The sequence below is a fragment of the Lissotriton helveticus genome, chromosome 5_1 (genome assembly GCF_964261635.1).
Source record: "Lissotriton helveticus chromosome 5_1, aLisHel1.1, whole genome shotgun sequence".
NCBI classification, from domain to species: domain Eukaryota; kingdom Metazoa; phylum Chordata; class Amphibia; order Caudata; family Salamandridae; genus Lissotriton; species Lissotriton helveticus.
Window position 1 is genome coordinate 1,232,052,350 of NC_136065.1, and position 21,694 is coordinate 1,232,074,043.

General features: G+C 41.4%; 1 protein-coding gene across 2 annotated transcripts in view; it reads left to right on the forward strand.

Moving 5' to 3' along the window:
- LOC144755238 (scavenger receptor cysteine-rich domain-containing protein DMBT1-like) overlaps positions 1-21,694 on the forward strand; it is an 855,855-nt gene that overhangs the window by 640,298 nt on the left and 193,863 nt on the right. For both annotated transcript variants that reach the window (XM_078643952.1, XM_078643954.1), the window contains one exon: positions 18,326-18,643. In XM_078643952.1, the coding sequence (XP_078500078.1) occupies positions 18,326-18,643 (318 nt within the window). The remainder of the gene's footprint in view (positions 1-18,325; positions 18,644-21,694) is intronic.

The following is a 21,694-nucleotide window of genomic DNA, read 5'->3' on the forward strand; positions in this document are numbered from 1 at the left end:
AAAGGACAGTATTCGAAGTCAAAAGACAAGGAGGTCAACAAGTGTACACTATATGCACAACAACAAAAACATATCGATGCAATATATACATTATATATACAGCAGTGTGTACCCTCAACAAAAAGAAAAAAGAGAAAAGCACAATCAAATTTCTGTAAATACCCACTCTTCAATTTGGGTGGAGTATCATAACCAAGGTAGTCCTTATAGCGCAGAAGTTATAATTTCTCCTAAAAAAAACATATAATTATTGTACAAAGCGCTTGATACTATTTACAAAGTATATACAGTTTAGTAGGACTCCTTAATCAGATGCTCTTTGCTCTCGCAACGCCACGCATGCGCATTCCATTGTGCCTGACTCCGTCTTCTGACGTGCACGCAACATATCGACGTTGCGTGCGGCCATTCTGTATACTGTTTCCACGGCAACCTCGCTGACGCGCACAGCTTTGTATCAGTTGCGCTCAGTCACGAAGGCATTTATATTTATAAGCATTATCACATCACTTCGCTGACGCGCAGTTTTTCATCGTTGCACTCTGTGTGGATGTGCCTTTTTTCCAACTGCACATCACTGATGTGCACAGCCTTTCATCATTGCACTCAGTTGTGCCTTATTTTATATACATTCTGCAATCTCTCATTTTCATCTATTTGTTTACCGCTTTTGCGCACAGTTTCATTGTAACTGTTGTTTTCTCTATTTTTCACCCTGATTTCTGGTTTATAATATTTGTGTGGGGCAGCAACTCACCCACGCGCCATTATGGATCACGTTGTGGCACCTCCTCCTTTTCTTCAATCTGCTGGCACACCTCCTGTTAAGTGGGATGATTGGAAGGATACCTTTGAGGCATATCTTGAGGCAATTGACGGAGAGACTTTTACTTCCAAAAAGAAGAAAGCTTTATTGATTTATAACCTAAGGGCTGAAGGCAGAAGTGTTTTGAAAACTCTTCCTTTGGAAACTGTGAGCACTTTAGTGACTGGTGGGCATATTGGTGATTCCTTGTTGGTGGATGATTATGCCACAATCATCAAAACTTTAGACAAGTGTTTTAGTCCAAAAAGGAACATTGTTCTTGAGCGACACAAATTTCTTCAGCGATCCCAAATTCCTGGTGAATTAATTGATGATTTTGTGGCTGCGCTCAGAACTCTTGCCGTCAATTGTAATTACAGGGAATTTAGGGATGAAATCATCCGGGATCAATTAATTGAGAAGACCTCCAACAAAAAAATTCAAGAGAAGCTACTATCATCTGATGATCCTGACTTGGAAACTGCGCTAACTCTTGCTAGATCTTTTGAACATTCTCAGTTTTGCGTGAAAGAGATGTGCAATCCTGCCTCTTCCACCGAGGTTAAACTGTTGAAGTCCACTTCCAAACCCACCAAGTTACCGTCCGTTACCAAGCCTACTTCTGGCGTTTCACGTTCCTCTGTTATGCCTTCTAACAAAACCAATGTTATACCTAAGGATGGAATATGTTTCCATTGTGGTAGTACCACCCATCTTGGCAATGCTAAGTTTTGTTTTGCACTAAATCAGACTTGTTATAACTGTGGAAAGAAAGGCCATTATTCTAGGATGTGCAAAGTTGTTTCAGCCAAGAAAAATCAGGATCAAATTGTGAAAACCATTACTGATGACTCTGACGAAGAGTGTTATGAATTGCTTATGCTGTCCTCCTCTGCATTTCTTGGGGATGGTGTGGTAGAATTAGCTGCTTTGGGGGGTGTTCACAAAAAAAAATCACCTTCCTGCAAAATTTCCGTAAATGATACCTGTCTGTCCTTTTTAGCTGATTCTCGTTCTCCTTTTACCTTGATTAATGCTGCGGATTATGACAAGTTAAGTAATGTGCAACTTGGGGAATCTTGCATAAAAATCTTTGCATATGGTGGCAAACGGGTTGAAGTTTTAGGGAAATGTGTTGCTGATCTCAAATTTCATTCTGATCTTGCTTCTGGTACTGTATTTGTGGTCAAGAAGGGAGCCAATCTTTTAGGGTGGGATGATCAAGGCAATTTAAACATTGTGCTGGATCCCAATCATCCTGATATGGTGATTTTCCGTAGCGAATTTTATAAATCTGTTCCTGCTCCTTCTTCTCATATTGTGACCCATTTGTCTTGTGTCAAGTGGGAACATATGTTTCCTGACGTTTTCGACTGTAAGCTTGGGAAACTTATAGGTTTCCAACACCAGATTGTTCTCAAGAACGATGCTAAGGCTGTTGCGCATAAGGTTCGCAAGGTGCCTTTGATTCTTCGTCCTGAACTCAAAAAAGAATTGGAACGGTTGTGTGCGGTCGGGGTAATTGAGCCCATTGAGGGTTCTGAGTGGCTTGCACCGATTGTTTTAGCACGTAAATCAGACAACTGTCTGAGAATGTGTGTTGATTTGCGTGACCTCAACGCTAACATCTGGATCGACCGTCAACCCCTCCCTAATATAAATGAATTGTTGACCACTTTAGACAGTGCCAGATTCTTTACTTCCCTTTGATATTTCTTCTGCGTACCATCAGATTGAACTCAGCAAAGAGTCTAGGCATTTGACTTCCTTTGTTACTCCTGAAGGCGCTTACCGTTACATTCGTATGCCCTTCGGCCTTGCCTCAGCTTCGGCTGTGTTTCAACGATTAATGAAAAACATATTTAAGGATATTCCTGGAGTTGTTTTTTTCAGGATGACATCCTTATTCATGGAAAAACTGAACTTGAGCACAATGAGAGAGTTAAGCATGTTTTGAGCATCATTAAGGCAAGTGGGTTAACTTTGAGGGCTGACAAATGCAAGTTTTTGCAAGATGGTGTTGATTACTTGGGTCACCACATTTCTCACAAGGGTATCGAACCCAAATTTAAGATTATTGATGCTATACAAAATGCACCCACACCTACAAATAGGGATCAGCTACGTTCCTATTTGGGATTAGTAGAATATTATTCGAAATTTGTCAACAATTTTTCCTCCAAGACTGCATCTATGCGCAATTTACTTAAAAAGAATGTGAAATTTGTAAGGGATGAGGATTGTCAAAATAACTTTGCATCAATTAAGAATGAGATTGTACAAGCTGGTCCACTCAAATTGTTCAATAATAATGACTTATGCATTATTTCAACTGATGCTAGCAATGTGGGTCTAGGCGCTGTCCTTCTTAAAAAAAAAGAAGTGATGGTTGTGAGGAAACAATTGCTTTTGCTTCCAGAACCTTGAGGGGTGCAGAGGGGACTTATTCTACTATTGAGAAAGAGGCTTTGGGATTGTGATGGGGTGTGCAGCATTTCAAAAACTTTCTTTGGGGTAATGAATTCATTTTGAGGACCGACCACAAACCCTTAGTTGATTTATTCACTACAAAGGTGGGTGGTAGGGCCACACCTCGGGTTGCCAAGTGGCAATTTAGGTTGCAAGAGTTCCGTTATCGTCTTGAGTATGTGTCTGGTGCTAAAAATCATGTTGTGGATTGCCTGTCTAGATTGACCCTTTGTTCTGAGAATGATGTTCCTGTGTGTGATGATTTGGAGATGGTGTGTGCCGTGTGTTCTTTAAACGACACTGTTGGTTGTGCCCTTTCTGAGCGGGAGTGGTTGGATAATGTAAGTGAAGATGACATTGTTTTGAAGGTCATTGACTGTTTATCTGGTGTGTGGCCGTGTGATAAGGCTTGTCCATCTGATTTGGTTCCTTTTAAAAGAGTCAAAGACGAGTTGTCTGTTGTGGATGGTTTGTTACGTAGGGGTGGTTTACTTTTAGTTCCTTTTTCCGTTCGTAGCAGAATTCTTGATTTGGCTCACGAAGGCCATCCTGGCATCCGTGCAATGAAGCGTAGGGTTAGACACGATTTTTGGTGGCCGACACTTGATAAGGATGTGGAACATTTTGTTTGTGATTGTTGTACTTGTGTCACTAGTGACAAATCACAAGTCACAAGACCTTCTCCTGTTGAACCAGTTGTTGTAAAGAATATACCTTGGTCTAAACTGGCTTTTGATATTGCTGGTCCTTTTGGTCTCATTGGTTGTTCTCCCAAGTATGCTCTGGTTCTAGTTGATTACATGTCTAAATGGCCTGAAGTGAGGTTTGTTGACAATACCAACTCTTCATCTATCATTGATTTCTTTCTTTATGTTTTTCTTAGGGATGGTTTTCCAGATGAGTTGGTTTCTGATAACGGCACTCAGTTAACTTCGGTTGAAATGCAGGGATTTTTCAAGGATGCGGGGATTAAGCAAATTTGTACTTCCCTTTATCATCCGCGCAGTAACGGTTTGGTTGAACGGTTCAACCGTGTGGTCAAGGAACATGTGCTACTTGCTTTGGTGAATGGGTTGCATTGGCGCAAGGCACTATGTGATATGTTGTGTGCTGTGAGAACTACTCCTCATATTAGCACTGGTGTTGCTCCGTTCACTTTGCTTCGTGGTAGGGTGGCTGGTTCCAAACTGAATAAAGAGTGGATGTCTAGGAGAATGGTCGATTCTAGTAAATTGTCTGGTGTAACGGATATCAGAGCTGCTGTACAGGTGAAGTATGATACCAGGCCTAGTGCAAGGTATTCCCGGGATTTTAAGGTGGGTGATTGGGTGATATTAAAAAAACCTGGTTTTCTCTACAAAGGTGAATCGCGGTTTTCATCTCCTAAAAGGGTGTCTGTGGTAAAAGAACGGATGGTGGTGCTGATGGATGGTAGAGTGTGGGAAAAGTCTTGCATTTCCATTGTTCCTAAGTCTATGGTTGGTGAGGTCAACAGAATATTGGGCACACATTCCCTTTCCGTTGTGGTGTCCTCTGATGTTCTTGGAAGGGATGGTGTTGTTCTTTCAGGACGTACTCCTCCTTTATGTGTGTCATCCATGCCTTCCAGGACAAAGCGTTTACCTGTCAAATTTCATGATTATAATATGCAGTAGTCTGTGTTTTTGACATTTCTGACTTTCACACTTTTATTTATCTTTGTTTTCGTCATTTTTCATTTTCATCTGTTTCTGTTTCTTTCATCTTTTCTTTTTTGTTTTTCTTCTTGTTTCTCTGTTTTTGGTCATTTTATTGAAGGAGGGGAGGTGTGTTGGGATCTGGTCCTTTATCTGGAACCCTGGTACATGAACGTTCCCTGCGTGGAACATACTGTGTGGTGTGTTCTTACATCGGCAGTTGCTGCCGGGGAGTTCCCATGGCTGGAGCTAATAAAGTATCCTCCTCACATACTACTGAGTGGTGTCTTACCTCTCTTCAAATTCCCAATTGGGAAGAGATAACCTTTCCAAGTTTGGTGTCTCTGGACTCACAATTTAACATCCAAACTTATGGTGAAGTTGGATTTTTAATTGCAATCCTGAAAATGCTACTTTTAGAAACCTGTCATTTTCTTATTTTAGCCATTTGTTGCCTGCTGCCTGTTTCTGATCATGTGTGACGTAGGTGACAGTTGGGCCTTGTGTATTCCCTCAGACAGCTGCACACAATGGGAGCTTAGGTGTGACCTGATGGGTCATCCTGGCAGGGTGGGAGGGAGGAGCTGGACCTAGCCTCACTTATACCTGGATAGGCTGTGTCCTGTCCTCACACAAAGGGCTCTATACCCCCCTGTAGTGAGTGAGCCAGGACAGGAAGGGCAGGGTATCTGTGCACTTCAAAGCCTTGTCTTTGAAATCTCCTCCAGTTCAAAGATGCCACCGGGTGCAACTACTGGATCTCAGACACCACCACTTCAGCACACTTCTGGACCTTTTGACACTCTGACAGGAAGAAGGACTGCTGTGCTGCTGAAAAGACTGGCCCTCTACAGGACTTTCACTCTGCTAGAGTCAAACTTTGCCGTGCTGACCTGCTGCCCTCTTGCCTGGGTGAGAAGGACTGGACCTGCATCATTTGAATGCAGTACCCAGAGTTACTCCGAAGGCTAGTTGGCTGGCCTACTGATCTGTAGTTTCAGGGACAGAGACCACCCTGCTTCTGCGCCTGGACTCTGCCATATGTGAGTCTGCCAAGTGGTGTCTTCCCAGTGTTGAAACCTTGGAAGTTGGCCTAAGGTGCTTGCTTAACCAGAACCAATGCATCCTCTGTCAAACTGATACATTGCCGCTGTTGCATGGCTCAGAACCAGTGCATTTTCCCTGTTGTATGGATCAGAACTGGCCCATCATCTCTGCTGTGTGGATGGACACCGGCACATCCCTGTTGCTGCGTGGATCGGACCCGACACATTGCCTCTGGAACCACCACAGCATGACATTCTACCCAACACTGGGCCCTCACATCTCTGTTCACTGTAGCCTCAGTGACAGCGCTGAACCTCTGCATCGCAGCACCCGACTCATCAGAGCTAACACATCACCGCTGCCGTGCAGATCAGGCCCTGTGTCAATCATCAACGGTGCATTGACTCATCTGCCCCACGCATCCTTTACGTCAACACAACCACAATTTAGGTACTGTTGTTCAGCAGACCTCACTTGGCCCCCATATCCCACCCGCAATACATCGTGGTCGGCCTGAACTTTTGACTTTCTTTTGTTTTGGCGTGACCAGATATCCCAAGTATGCGCTTATCGCTTCTACCTGCTATTTGATAGTTTATTATGGATTCTTGTTGTTTTTGTCTTGTTTTATTTATGAAAATATTCCCTATTCTTCCAAGCGGGTGTGTGATTTGTTTGTGTCATGATTGCACTGTTTGGAGTTTGCACAAATACTTTACATATTGCCTTCAAGTTAAGCCTGATTGCTCTGTGCCAAGCTACCAGAGGGTGAGCCCAGGTTAATTTGGGAATTGCAGGTGCCTTACCCTGCCTAGGAGTCTAGTTTCTGCTCGGCGAGAGCTCATCCCCAGTGAACCAGAAACCCAATTTCTTACACTCACTCTTGTTAACTAGGCCTCAAATTGAGCATATAAACTCTGTTTTACAAAATGGATGTCTTCTCTATCTTCCCCTGTACATTTTACTGTTTGTTAATTCTGCAACACTCAGTCCAGCAGAGTCAGATTTGTTTATTGTTAATGCTGTTCTCGATGAATATTTAATGGCTTGGTCACAAAACTGTAACTTATTCCAAGGTATTTCTCCTACCTTACTGTACCCTATTAATTCATAATTGTTTGCCATTGATCATGTATCTGCTTTCTTCAACTCTCTCCTGATTGCTTTACCACGGAGTGGGCACAATCAATATTGGTGTAGTGAGATAGTGCTTAGGTGCTAAGGCAATATGTCACTTAATAACACTGTGCTCTGTTTTGCTGAGAACGTAACACATTTGATCATACCACAATGATTTAGCAGTTTTAGTAATATAATATTCAAAGATACTGTATGTAACCCTTCGAATCTGGGGATGAGCCAGAAGACTTTCCTGAAGACTTAGATGTTGCAAGGGATGCTGTCCATTTCTCTCTTAATTTTGCTCCCCACTTGGGACTTACAATATGTCTGATTTTGCACTTCTGTGTGATGCTCTATTTACTGGGTTCCTTCATGGCAATTATTTTGTAATACATTTGTGAATTCAGCAATAAAACCCCTGATGTAGAATTCAGTTATCGTGTGGTCCCGTGTTACATTCTGTACTTATCTTGAATGAGTTATTGCTTTAACAAGTATGAGCTCATGCTCTGGATTGCTTGGCATGCACTCTGTATACTTTTGTTATGTGTTCTATGTTCTTAGTAGAGTTTCAGTCTGTAGATTCCAGCTGGGCTGCAGTTGCACCTGGAGCCACAGACGGACAGATGCATTTTGCCGTGCTGTATTTCAATAAACCTTTTACCAAGAAAAGAAGCTTAGAGGATTATTACATTGGCGATGAGACAAAGAAACACTCTGTCATTACCACAGCACGCGTAGGGAATGTTTCTAGAACCCAAAAGGAATAGAAGAAAATATTTATTTTAAAAGATTAACAGAGTATCGTGTTTATGAAGGAGTGACGATTTGCAAGATTTCACTGCCGTTTTAAGAGAGGTGAAAGCTACGAAGGAAACCACTTGCGCAAAATATTATTTCTTTGGAAAAGAAATTATTCACAACAAAGGAATTCAAAAGTAAACAAAGTGTACCGGTAAGAAGCAGATCAGCGTGGAACGCTGCAATGGAGAGGAATGTCCACAATCGGAATCCAAGGAGGAACGCAACAAAGAAGGAAGGCGTCTACAAAGTTAGGAAAGGAAGGAGAAAACATGTAAACAGGCGCGCCATTTGCTGACATCATGACGCATGCCTAAATACGTGCAATTTGACGTGGCGGCCATTTTAGTTGTTACCGTGACAACCAACTAGAAGTTATCGACAACGCTACCGGAGGCATAATCAAAGCGAATTAAAGAAAATTGCAGCCCGCGTTTCACGCAGCAAGTATATTGAGAACATTTGGAGGTTGGGTGAGTGATTTGAAAGAATAGGAGACATTTAATGGTTATGTTATTTTAACTAAAATTCGGATTGTGACTTGTATTGACTGTATCAAAAGGGCGATTGAGGAAGACAAGTCAGTATTATTTACCTACATAGTACAAAAGACTAAGGGGTCCATTAGTATGTCGGGCGGATTGCCTCCGCCAGGGTGGCGGTGGCCACCGCCACCCTGGCGGAGGCAATCCGCCCGACAAGCACTCTCGTTTTCCCCTCTGCCAGATTAGGAAGGCGGAGGGGACAGCGGCGGACGGAAAGACCGTCCGCCGCTTTACCGCCGCGGTCGCATGATGGAATAATATGGTGGCCATATTATGATGCCTGAAATTAGGGGCCTTTCCGCAGCGGCAATGCTGCCACGCAAAGGCAGGCGGTGATTGCTGCGGGGGCCCCCTGTGGGCCCCCAGAGTGACGGCCAAAGGGGGGTGGCACACGGGGGGGTACCCCCTGCATTTGCATAATCGCAGCGGCAGGCACCGCGCGGTGCCTGCCGCTTCGATTATGCAAATGCGTGCATTTGTATTTCACATTATGGCGGGCGGTGCAGTGAGCACCGCCCACCACAATGTTAACTTGAGGAATGCGCCCGCCACTGTGGCGGGCGCATCCTAATGCCAATGGTGGGCGGTCCCGATCTCGCGAAGTCCGCCCGCCATCCTAATGGACCCCCACCTATTTACAAAAGCATTGTTGGATTTCTGTCCTGAAAACAAGAACTCATTTCCCACATAAGTTCAACATACTAATTGAACCACCAGGAAAATGTTTACAACATAAAGATGATCCACCCATACTGTGGATAAGGTGGAAGGAAGAATTTCTTACATATATGAAGGCCATTGATGGTGAACGTATTTTCTTACATTGATTAGGATCAGAAAGGGTAGTGTTTAGGGCTCTACCACAAGTTACAGCACAAGAGGGAAAATGAAATATGAATGTGTATGTAGAAGCAATGTTAAGAAGGTAGAAGATGTTTAAACCAATGACTAACATCGCTCTAAACAGATTTAAATTTTATATCAGAGCACAAAAAGAGGAACAATCATTTGATGATTTTTTTAACAGCTTTGAGGTCGTTAAGTATGCATTGTAAGTTCAGCATAATACATATGAAATGATTAGAGATCAGATCATTGTGCATGTACGAAACAAGAAAATACAGGAAAAGCTTTGGGTTATGGGTGATCCAAAATTGGATCACTGACAGAATATCGAGGAGGAAAATATCGACCTGCCAAAATATCATGGGCAAAATATAGAATGCAAAAATATTGAATTCCTATCTACAAACAGGTAAGTACAAAATTATTGAATCCAAAATATCGTTGTAAATAATATAGTTTGTTAAAATAGCACATTTTTAAAATGTATTAAAAGTAATGTAACTGTAATATCTTAATAAATATGTTCACATGTCTTCCTCTACTCCACCATTGGAACTCTGTAAATGTGATGTCATATAGAATGTTATGACCTGATTCATCACAGTTGGTCTAGGGCTGAGCACTTAGCCAGGTGCTCCTGGTGGGGTTTTGGACTGCTTTGTATTAGCTTATATCTACTGTACTAGTAAGCTGTAACTAACCAGAATAAATCTACCTGAAATACTACTACTAGTCTGGACCAAGTTACTACAGTAACATTAATTAACTAATAAATATAATGAAATAAAACATACTTAAAAATACTTAAATAACCTTAAAATTAATAATTATTAATGTAAGTAAAAAATAAATAAACATGCAAAAAACATTCAATATTTTTAGCATAGGATAGCGGGAGGGTAACATTTACTATTCCCACTCAAGTGAGTGCCTCAGTAGGGAAAGCGTTGGATAGCGTAGGGGTAAAAATTACTATTCCCACTCCAGAGAGTGCAACCGTAGAGAAAGTATTGGATAGCGTAGGGTTAAAATCACTATTCCCACTCCGGAGAGTGCAACGGTAGGAAAAGCATTGGATAGCGGGAGGGCAAAAATTACTATTACCACTTCAGAGAGTGCAACAGTAGGGAAAGTGTTGGATAAAGTAGGGGTAAAAATTACTATTCCCACTCCAGAGAGTGCAATAGTAGGGAAAGCGTTGGATAGCGTAGGGGTAAAAATTACTATTCCCACTCCAGAGAGTGCAACAGTAGGGAAAGCGTTGGATAGCGGGAGGGTAAAAATTACTATTTCCACTCCAGAGAGTGCAACAGTATGGAAAGCATTGGATAGCGTAGGGGAAAAATTTACTATTCCCAATCCAGTGAGTGCAACAGTAGGGAAAGTGATGATTTAATATTTAAATGAAAATACATTAACTATCAATACCAATAAAAAACGTAATTAAAATGAATTACCAACTATAACATATTTAATAAATAATTAATTATAAACACCAATAATTATTATTTATTAAACAATAATTAGCTATCAAAAGTTAATTAACAACAAATTAAATTTCAATAGCAAAAATGTAATAAGTAATAAAAAAACAATCAATAATAAATTAACAATAAATTAATTTCCAATACCAAAAATGTCATAAGTAATAACAAATTACCCATTACTAATTAATTAACAATAAATTAATTATCAATACACAAAAATAATTTAAATAATTACTTAATTACAATTAACTTACTTCCCACCCTATTCCCCTATAAACCCACAAACCGTTCCGAATAATAAATAATACAATTAACACAATTATCAATTAATCAATTAATACAAATTAATTATCAGTTAATACAAAATAATGAATAATAAATGAATTATCAATATAAATAAATTATTTATTTTTTTACTTCATTATAATTAATTTACTTCCCACCCTATTCCCCTATAAACCCACAAGCCCACTACAGAACTAAAACTCAAAATTACATAAAAAATAATTAAGAATTCCTAAAAATTATTATTTAATTTACTATAATGAAATTATTTCCTACCCAATTCCCCTATAAACCCACAGCCCGCTACAGAATGAAATTACACAAAAATTAAATAACATAAATTGTTTTACTTAAAAAAATTTAAACATACATTACCAAAATAATATACACTTTTAACACATATACTAACATACAAAACACTTAAAAAAATGCTATATTATTAAAAATTCAATATATTTTAATGCCTATATTATGTACTTCGATATTTTGACAATCGATATTACTGACCTACATTTCGATAATATTTACCACTATATTATGTCCATTCTATATTTTGGAATCGATATTTTGTCCATTCTATATATTTTTTTTGATATTTTGTCTAGTTACCCCAAAATTATCAGAAGCTATAGCCACAGCTAAAGACCTAGAGCAATTAGAGAAATGGATGCAAACTGTAAGACAAAACACAGTTAAGATAGAAGGGTTGGAAGAAGTATGTGCGGTAAAAAACAAAAATGAACACATGAGTGAAGTACCACAATCCAAATTTACTATTGGTAAATATAACAATAGCAATTCTTTTAGACAAAATTATAGTTATGTTAATCAAAGTTCATGCTACAGGTGTGGTAGTAGATCTCATATGGCATCGTTCATGGGATGTCCGGCCAAAAACAGAGAATGAAGAAAATGTGGAAGAATGGGTCATTTTGGTAATGTTTGCAGAGATAATAGAAATAATTTTACTCAAACATGTGGTATGGTTTTAAGCATCTTTGAAATCAATAAGGTAAATAATGGTAGTGAGTACAAGGAACTATCTGAATGTGGGAGGCGTTTTGTGGTATTCATTATCAATAATGGAGTAGATTCAAATGAAGGAAATAATTTGAGAGCTCCAAAATGTGTGGTACAAGTGTTCGGAGTAGAACTAGAGCTCATGGATGATTCTGGTTCTCCTTGAACCATAATCACTCAACAGTATTACAATGAGAAAATGAGTGAGATATGTAGAGGGAGACAATTGCAAGCATCTGATATTATAGTGTAAAGTTTTGGCGGTTCAAAAATCAATGTGAAGGGTTATTTTATTGTACCGTTATGTTTTAATGGAAGGTGTACAGAAGTAAAACTTTATATTGCCGTGAATGGAGTACATGTATTGGGATCGTGTGATCAGTAGAAATTGGGCATCATTCTGAATCTATGATTTAAGTGATGATATGTGCACAAAAAATTGCAATTATAGGTGGTGGTGGAAAAGAAGCACAATTAGTAAATGATTACAAGAATGTGTTCTGTGACAAATTGAGCAAATTAAAAAACAATTCACACAGAATAGTTTTAAAAGAAAATGCACGCCCTGTAAAACTAAAGTTGAGGGGTGTACCAATTAATGTAAGAGAATAAATAAGGGATATGCTTAAGGAACTAGCAAGTGAAGGCATAATTGAGGAAATTGAATCCTCTGAATGGGTTTTCCCCATTGTTTTAGTGCACAAACTTGATCAAAAATTGAGGGTATGTATTTATTTAAGATCATTGAATTCTAATTTTTTCATAGATTGCCACCCTCTTGTATTGTAAATGTAAATGTATTGCGACTTATATAGCGCACGTATCACCCGAAGGTATCAAGGCGCTTGCTTAGGGAACCCGTCCTGGTATTCCCCTGTGAGATGACCCGGCAGGGTATCCACAAGGTGAAAGCCAGGCATCCCGCCGCGAGGGGCCGTAGTGGAGATTAAGCAAGCTATTGCCCAGAGTCGCAGAGTGTGACCCCGTGAGTCGAGTAGGCACCAGAGCGCGAATTGTCCAGTCCGTGGAATTTTTGAGCCCGAGACCCGCCGAATATAAATTAAGTGGTGTTAATGCTTGAAGCTGCAAAAAAAAAATCAACATTAGATCTAAGATCTGCATACCAACAGATCGAACTTTCAGAAAATTAAAAAAAACTTACTGCATTCATCACTCCTCAAGGTTTGTATCAATTCACAAGAATGCCTTTTGGTTCGGCGTCAGCTGCGTCCGATTTTCAAAGGGTAATGTTTGAGATCTTCCGAGACATTCATCAATACCTAAAATGTTTCCAAGATAATATTTTGATTTTTTCAAAGGATAAGACAGAACATGGGAAACATATAAGTGAGGTTTGCAAGAGGTTAGAAAAACATGGTGTCACCCTTAATGCACATAAATGTAAAATGTACAGGAAATCGATTGAATATCTAGGGCACACTTTGGGCCTGATTACGATTGCGGTTTTCCCGCATCCTCCGGGCCGGCGGAAGCCACCGCCGGCCCGGAGGATGCGGGAAAACCGCTGCGGACTGAAAAAGAACCCCGCCAGATTAGGATGGCTGGGGGATCGTTTTTCAGTCCGCAGCTTTTCCGCCGCGGACGCCTTCCGTCCGCGGCGGAAAAGCTTCAACATGGCTGGCGGTGTCTATCAGACACTGCCTGCCATATTAGGATTTCTGCAGAAAGATGCCTTTACACGGCGGCATTTCCGCCGTGTAAAGGCATACCGATTTGTGTTTGGGGGCCCGTTGCGGGCCCCCAGGGGTGAAGGGGGGGGTGCACATTGCAGGTACCTATGGTACCCCCCTGCATTTGCCTGCACAAAGCGGCAGGCACCGCGAGGTGCCTGCCGCTTTGTGCATGCAAATGCACAAGATACATTTTTATCATTGCCGCATTGATAAAGATACAGGATGTGACCGCCAGGGTGGCGGTCACATCCTAATTAGCACGGAGGGACCGCCGCTGCCCCTGCGGACGGTCCCTCCTTCTCTATGGTGGCGGACGGACTCAGGTCCGTCCGCCATCATAATCGGCTCCTAAGTCTGGTGATGGTGTTATTCCCCAGAAATCCAATGTAGATGCCATACTAAATGCGCCATCTCCAAGAATCAATTATTATCGTTTGCAGGCATGTGTGAATATTATAGTAAGTTCATGGAGAGTTTTGCCACAAAAAATGGAGCCTTTTGAGAAAATTCTTAGGACCTAGGGCATCATTAGGATGGCGGGCAAAAGGACCGCCTGCCATAAGGGCGGGGGTCCCGTGGGAGCAATTAGGATGCGCCCACCACATCCTGCATTCCTGGCATTGTGGCGGGCGGTGCACTCAGCACCGTCCGCCACAATGCCAGGAAGGCATGTTGTGCACTTCCATGCACAACATGGCAGGCACCGCGCGATGCCTGCCATGTTGTGCATGGAACTGCTGGAGGATACTATAGGTACACCCCATGTGCACCCCCCAGAGTACCTGGAGGCCCGCAACGGGTCCCCGTGGTCAATTCCCGCATGCCTTTCCATGGCGAAAGGCATCTTTCCGCACCCATTTTAATATGGCTGGCGGTGTCTAACAGACACCGCCACCATATTAAACCCTTTTCCGCCCGGTCAACTCGTTGACCGGGTGTAAAAGTGGCGGACGGCCTTTCCATCCGCCGGGGTCCCCCTGCCATAGTAATATGGCAGGGGGGAAATGGGTGGCAGACTGGGTCGGATCACGGGCTGATCGCCACCGCCAAGCGGGCAGTGGAGATCCGCCCGTGATCCTAATGGGCCCCAAAATACGGTATATGTATGGTCAAATGAAAAACAGAAAGCTTTTGACGATATCAAATTAGAGATTGTTGGTGCACCCACTTTAAAACAATTGTGTATGAGGAAAGAATGTATTATTACGGTTAACGCAATTTTGTACAGAATAGGAGGAGTTTTGTCCCAAAAGAGTGGTATAGTGGAGTGGCATTTGCATCAAGAACACTTAATGAAACTGAGCTCAAGTATGGGGTGATTGAGAGAGAGTTACTTGCATGTGAATTGGCTATCGAACATTATTGTATATATGTGTGGTGCATCAAATGTATCTTAAGAACAGACCATAAGCCATTAGTTAACATTCTTTCTTCTGTGGAGGTTGGAATTCCACGGCATGAATTACTAGGTTAGCATCTAGACTCCAAGAATACAACTTCAAAACAGAATATGTTCCTGAGAAGAAAAATGTCACTGCAGATTTCTTATCGTGGTTACCTTTTGATCACAATGAGGTGAACGTAGTCAAAGAGTCTGATTTTGTTGTCAAATTCAACAATGTTGTACCAGTGCAGTACAATGATATTACTAAAAGTATGTGGGAAGAATGTGTACGCAATGATAATGATTGGGAAGATATAAAAAATGTGTAAGAATGACGTCAGATCTGAATTATTACCATTATTTAATGTGGCTGAAGAACTGCAGTTTAAAGGTGATCTACTTTTTAAAGGTGGCCAGTGTGTTCCTCCAAAAAGAATCCAAGATGCTATTCTTAAAATTGCTCACAAAACACATCCAGGTATTTCATCCATGAAACGGCTGACTAGGAATATTTCTGGTGGCCTGGTATGGATCCATATATTGATCGCACTTTCAGGGAATGTGAAGTATGTGTGTCTGGTGAGAAAATGTTTAAAGTAAATATTCCTCCATTAAAAATGGTTGAATGGCCTAAGGAACCTTGGCAAAAAAATTGCATTTGACGTATCTAGGCCTTTTAACAGTTTACCAGAAAATTCATGTTTTGCATTGGTCTTAGTTGACTATCATTCAATGTGGCCTGAACTGACATTTGTTTTGCAAGCAACCACCTGTGCTGTCATATGTTTTTTTAAAGAAGTATTTGCACATGAAGGATGTCCTTCCATTTTAGTCACTGACAACGGCGTACAATTGACCTCATCAGAGATGAAAGCATTTTTAAATGATTGAGGCATTAAACATATTTTTACATCATTGTATGGACCACACGAAAATGGTCAAGTTGAACGCTTTAATCATGTTTTGAAAAGTTTTGTTGTGGAAGCAGTCAAACAAGGGAGTGGTTGGTTGAGTGTTTTAAGAGCAAAAATGATGGTTGTATCGTATCACATACCACCACTGAAGTTAGTCGTTTCAAATTGTTGAAAGGAAGAGAACCGGCTTCCAGTATTTGTCCGTGGTGGTTCAGAGAAAAGTGTAGGAAGGATTGTTTTGAGACAGAGTGTGTACAAGACTGCTTTGAGAGTTGAAACTAAACAATGCAAAACTCAGACATGGTTTGATAACAAGTGGAGAACTTAGCTACCTTCATTTAAAGCTGGTGATTGGGTCAGGACTTTGAAACCTGGTTTGATCAGTAAGGGTGTAAGCAAGTTTAGTAAGGCTATACAAATTAGGAAGGTGTTTAGGATTAGAATTGCAACACAAGATGGTAAAGTGTGTTACATAAAAAGGGTTGCAAATGTCCGAATAATATATTTGCAAAAGCACATGAGAGTGACATTGAAGAAAATAATCTCAGTAATGAGCACCTTGCAGTGCAAAGTGAGGTGTCTCACAGTGAATTTAGAAATAATTCTGTTTCCTCAAGAGTTAAGGTTTCTAATCGGTTGCGACAATTTCCCCAAAAATGTGATGATTTTGCTTAGCACCATGCTTTCCCCTTTTACTTACCAGTATTAATCCTTGCAAGTTTTCGTCATTTTGTTTCTTTGTTTTTCTTTGTTTTACCTAATGAGGGGGATGTGTTACATTCCGTACTTATCTTGGATGAGTTATCAGTTTAACAAATATGAGGTCATGCTCTGGATTGCTTGGCATGTGCTCTGTATACTTTTGTTATGTGTTCTGAGCTGCAGTTGCACCTGGAGCCACAGATGGACAGATGTATTTTGCTGTGCTGTACTTCAATAAACCTTTTACCAAAAAAAGAAGCTTAGAGGATTATTACATCCCTTTTCCTTAATTGACTGGTTTTCAAGCTCGGACCGGTAACTCCGCTTCACCAGCGGAATTTACATAATCCGCGCTCTGGTGAAAACGCGGAGTTCAGCCAATATTCCGACTCCGTGGCGGAGCCTAGTTAGCCAGCCCCTCCACCCTCCCTAATGTAATTATAATTTTTTTAAAAGGCACTTACCTGCTGTGGCTGCCTCCTCCTCGCCATGGTCGCACTCTCCTTCCTCGTCCTCACCGTCCTCTTTGTTGGAAACTCCTATGTTGTACGCCTTACACGTACGACGAGGACGGCAAGGGCGAGGAAGGAGGGTGAGAACATGGTGAGGAGGAGGAGGCAGCCAGAGCAGGTAAGTGCCTTTTTTATTATAATTAAATTGGGCAGGGTGGAGGGGAGTGGAGCAGAGTTCCACAGAATTTCTTTCCAACTCCGTGGAACTCTGCAGAGTGACACTATGCCAGCTCCGCCCGGGGTACCTCTATTTCTGGGATTTTTACATGTTGGGAGGTGCCACACCTTTGACTCATGAAATTAAGTTTTAATACCATCTCTGATTCATAGAATTGTAGGCGTTCTGTTGGGGTAAAGGTTTGGGGTGTCACATTATGGGTTCCCCCGCCCCCACATTTGCCTGACAACAAAATATTCTGTGATGCCTCTTTCACCTTCCACTGACATTTTCTTTACTGCTGTTTCCACCTGATTCTCCTATTTACTTTCTCCATCTGTAGCTTTGTCAGTTACTTTTCCCATCTCTCTCCTTGTCACTATCCCCGCCTTTCTGTCTTTCACTGTTCTCTCAGCTTTCTCCCTCTCCCCATTCACCTTGCTCCTGTAATTGGGTGTCACCTGGCCATCTATTCTTGCATACCACATTAGCATCTCCTCTTGGCCTGATTTTCATCGCTGGTGAAGTGCTGTCCTTGGTTTTTCCCTGTCACATTTCTCTTTACTTCCAGACCCGACATACTACTGGCATTCTAGTGACAAGTTCATTGAGATGGTATGTGCCAGAGGGCCCTGCTTCCATCATTGCCTGATTTACTCAGGATACCATTCTTAGCAGGCCTGTCAAGACACTGATTTGTGTTGGAATTGTTTGTGAGAGTGACATTCATCAAGACGTCTATGTATAAATGATATGGTGTTGGGTAGGATAGTAGTGGGTCCTTTTCAAGACTTGTTACATTTGTAGTAATACATATTTGCATTTGGAGCTGATAGTTCTTTCTCTCAATTTCTTCCAGCTTATTTCTCAGTTCGGCTAGTTAATGGCTTGGACAGATGTGCAGGTCGTGTTGAAGTCTATTACAACTCTTCCTGGGGCACAGTGTGTGACGATGGCTGGGACCTCAATGATGCACATGTTGTGTGCAGAGAAATTGGCTGCGGATCAGCAGTGTCCGCTCCAGGGAATGCCCTCTATGGACAGGGCTATGGTCCCATTCACCTGGATTACGTGAGCTGCAGAGGGTATGAGCATGCACTGTGGACATGTCCTCATAGAGGGATGGGCGTGCATAACTGTGTTCACAGCGAGGATGCCAGCGTCATCTGCTCAAGAAGTGAGTGTGCATTCTTCTTTGTGGAAGAGAGTTTTTAACCCTGAAGAACAGCATTCTTTGTCAATATGGAACTACCAAAATAGTTTTTTTATTAATGCCACAATCACAAACAACTCTAGATGCAGATACTGGCTCTTTAGCTTGTTTATTTTTTCATTTATGTAAAAAGGCTTCCTGAGAATGAATGTTGAGATATGTCACTCACAACACTTTTCTCCAGGGTTAGCAATGTAGATAACTGTATTCTTTGTAAGAGATGCCATATTTCAATAGTGCTCATTGCCACACCCTGGATCTGTTATTCACAAATTCAACTAATCTGACAGTAGAGCAACCTTTAGCCCTACTCTGGTCAGACCATCATTTATTAAAATTGTGTATACCCATTGAAGTTTCGAATAATTGCCATAATAATGACTTTACCTGGATCAGGCCTTGGCTCAAAGTCACCCAATTAACATTCTCAGCTCATTTCAATCTCCAGTCTGTGTCTCAAAAACGTAAATCAGGTAGCCACAACTTTTGAAGACGCAATCACACTGACCCTAAACACAGTGGCACCTATGTCAAGGGTCAAGGTCAAGGCCAAAGTGACGCTATGGTTTACTTCAGCATTAAAAATTGACAAACGGACCAGCAGGATTGCTGAACGTCAATGGAGGAAAACTAAGACAAATGAGAACCGGATACAATATAACCAGATCCATCGCACTTACCTAAATAATATTAAACAGGCTAAAAAGTTGTACATGACAGACAGGATCAACAATGCTGTAAAGTCCAATAAAGAGATCTATAAAATATTGAAAAAGTTTTCCCCCCTCACACTGACCAGCATATTCATACCCACACGCAAGAATGAGTTGACACATTGTCCTCCTTCTTTGACAAAAAGGTCAAAGTTATCTATAGATCTTTCCCTTAACATGACATCAACAATGCAGATTCTCATCCGGCCATTAATAGCCATCTTAATCTGCCTTTATTGTCAGAATTTAAAAAGCTGTTACCAGAGAAGAAGTCTCTGTAGCCTTAGCAAAGATCAAATCAAGCTCTCCAGCAGACCCTCTCCCACACTGTTCCTGCGTAAATATAGCACCTCTTTTAATATTCAAACTTACTGAGATATTTAACCTGTTACTAGAACAAGCCATGGTCCCAACTAGATGGAAAACAGCTCAATTCAAACCAATTCTGAAAATGTCTACCTCAGATCCAAGGGTACCAGGCAACTACCTTCCTATCTTGCTGCTGCCTTATTTGGGGAAAGTGCTTGAATCCCTGGTTAATAAACAACTCACTGCCCACTTGGAAAATCACAGATTTCTTGACCCATCGCAATCAGGGTATTGGTCGGGACATAGTACCGAAACAGCAGTATTAGAGGTGGTTGATAACATCAGGCTGGCGCTGGATAACAGGGAATCAGCCATGTCCTTTTGGATTAGTCAGCCGCCTTTGACACCATCTCCCATAGCATTTTAGAACAACAGCTCTGGGAGGTGGAAGACAGAGGTAAAGCCCTGGACTGGTTCAAAAACTATCTAATGAACCGTCGAACCACAGTACATATAGGTACCCTGGCCTCATGTAGTAGGTCTGTAAGTATAGGAATCCCTCAGGGCTCCATCATGAGCCCTATGCTTTTCAACCTTTATGTAACATATTTGGCCAGGGTAATCAGGTCCTATGGTTTTGAGGGAGTGTCATACGCTGATGACACTCAGCTGATCACATTTGGTCCTGACCCCACAGACACAATGACCCGGTTTAAAAATTGTATGATCCATATTAACAACTGGATGGGCAATAACAAACTACAGCTCAACGGCAGCAAGACAGAGATTATTCTGTTTGGCAGGGCCGAAGAGTATTGGTCCCACGACTAGTGGCTCCAGGCACTGGGCCCATGCCCATCCCCCAAACAAGCAGTGCGTATTCTCGGAATACCAATTGACAACAAGTTGTCAATGAAAATTTGCGTTAATCTTGTAATAGGCACTTGCTATGGGATTCTGCGGAAATTATGCAAAATCTTAATATGGATCCTTATTGAATCCAGGAAGCCATTGGTGCAGGGTCTTATTGTTAGATGTCTGGACTATGGGAACTCCTTATTAGCCTCCCTAAATGAAGACCTGTTTTCCAAACTTTAGATACTGCAGAATACAGCTGCTAGACTCATTTTAAATCTTCCACCAAGATCTCCGTCATCACCCAGTCTAAGGATGCTCCACTGGCTTCCGGTAAAAAAGAGAGGCCGTTTTAAAATTCTATGCCTCACCCAGCGCCTTGAGACCTGCCGGTGAGTTGGCGCTATATAAACCAAAGCTAACAATAACAATAACAATAACAACAAGAGCATATACGGAACTGGACCAAGTTACCGAGCGAATACGATAAACTGGTATCAGCCAGGAAGACTCTTAAGATCTAGCACAAAACATCTCCTTACCCCACTACGAATTCGCACTACAAGAAGTGGGGGACGATCTTTTTCCTTCCTTGCCGCCGACCTCTGGAACAAGCTTCAGTCACATCTTCTTTCCATCTTTGATCACAAGCTTTTTCGGAGGGAACTAAAAACATGGCTATTTGACCATCAATAATGTTGTTCAGATCTGATCACTAGCTTTTACGGAGTTCCGCAAGCGCCATGAGACCTTTCAGGTGATTTGTGCGCTCAATAAGTTTCTTTGAAATTGACTTTGAAAAGGAAGGGCTTATTTTTTTGTACTGTTCACAAAGGGTAGAGAAGGAATGCTATTTTCATTTTGCTCTAAATTACATTGCTCTGAGAAGGCATTAATTCCATGTTGGGACATTGGTTCATTGCTTGTTCAAAGGAAGAGTGCTGTCATGCCCATGCTTCTGCAGTGTTCCCATAACCATGCTGGGTCATAGACAGTATTGTTTCAGAGAAGAGAGATTGTAGCACTGTGCTAGCAGATTAAGTCAGTTCAACAGATTTGAGGTAGCACCAAACTAAAAGCAATTTAGAAACTCCCTTTTGGTTGTTGCTTATATTTCCATTGCCAAGATACGTCCCTG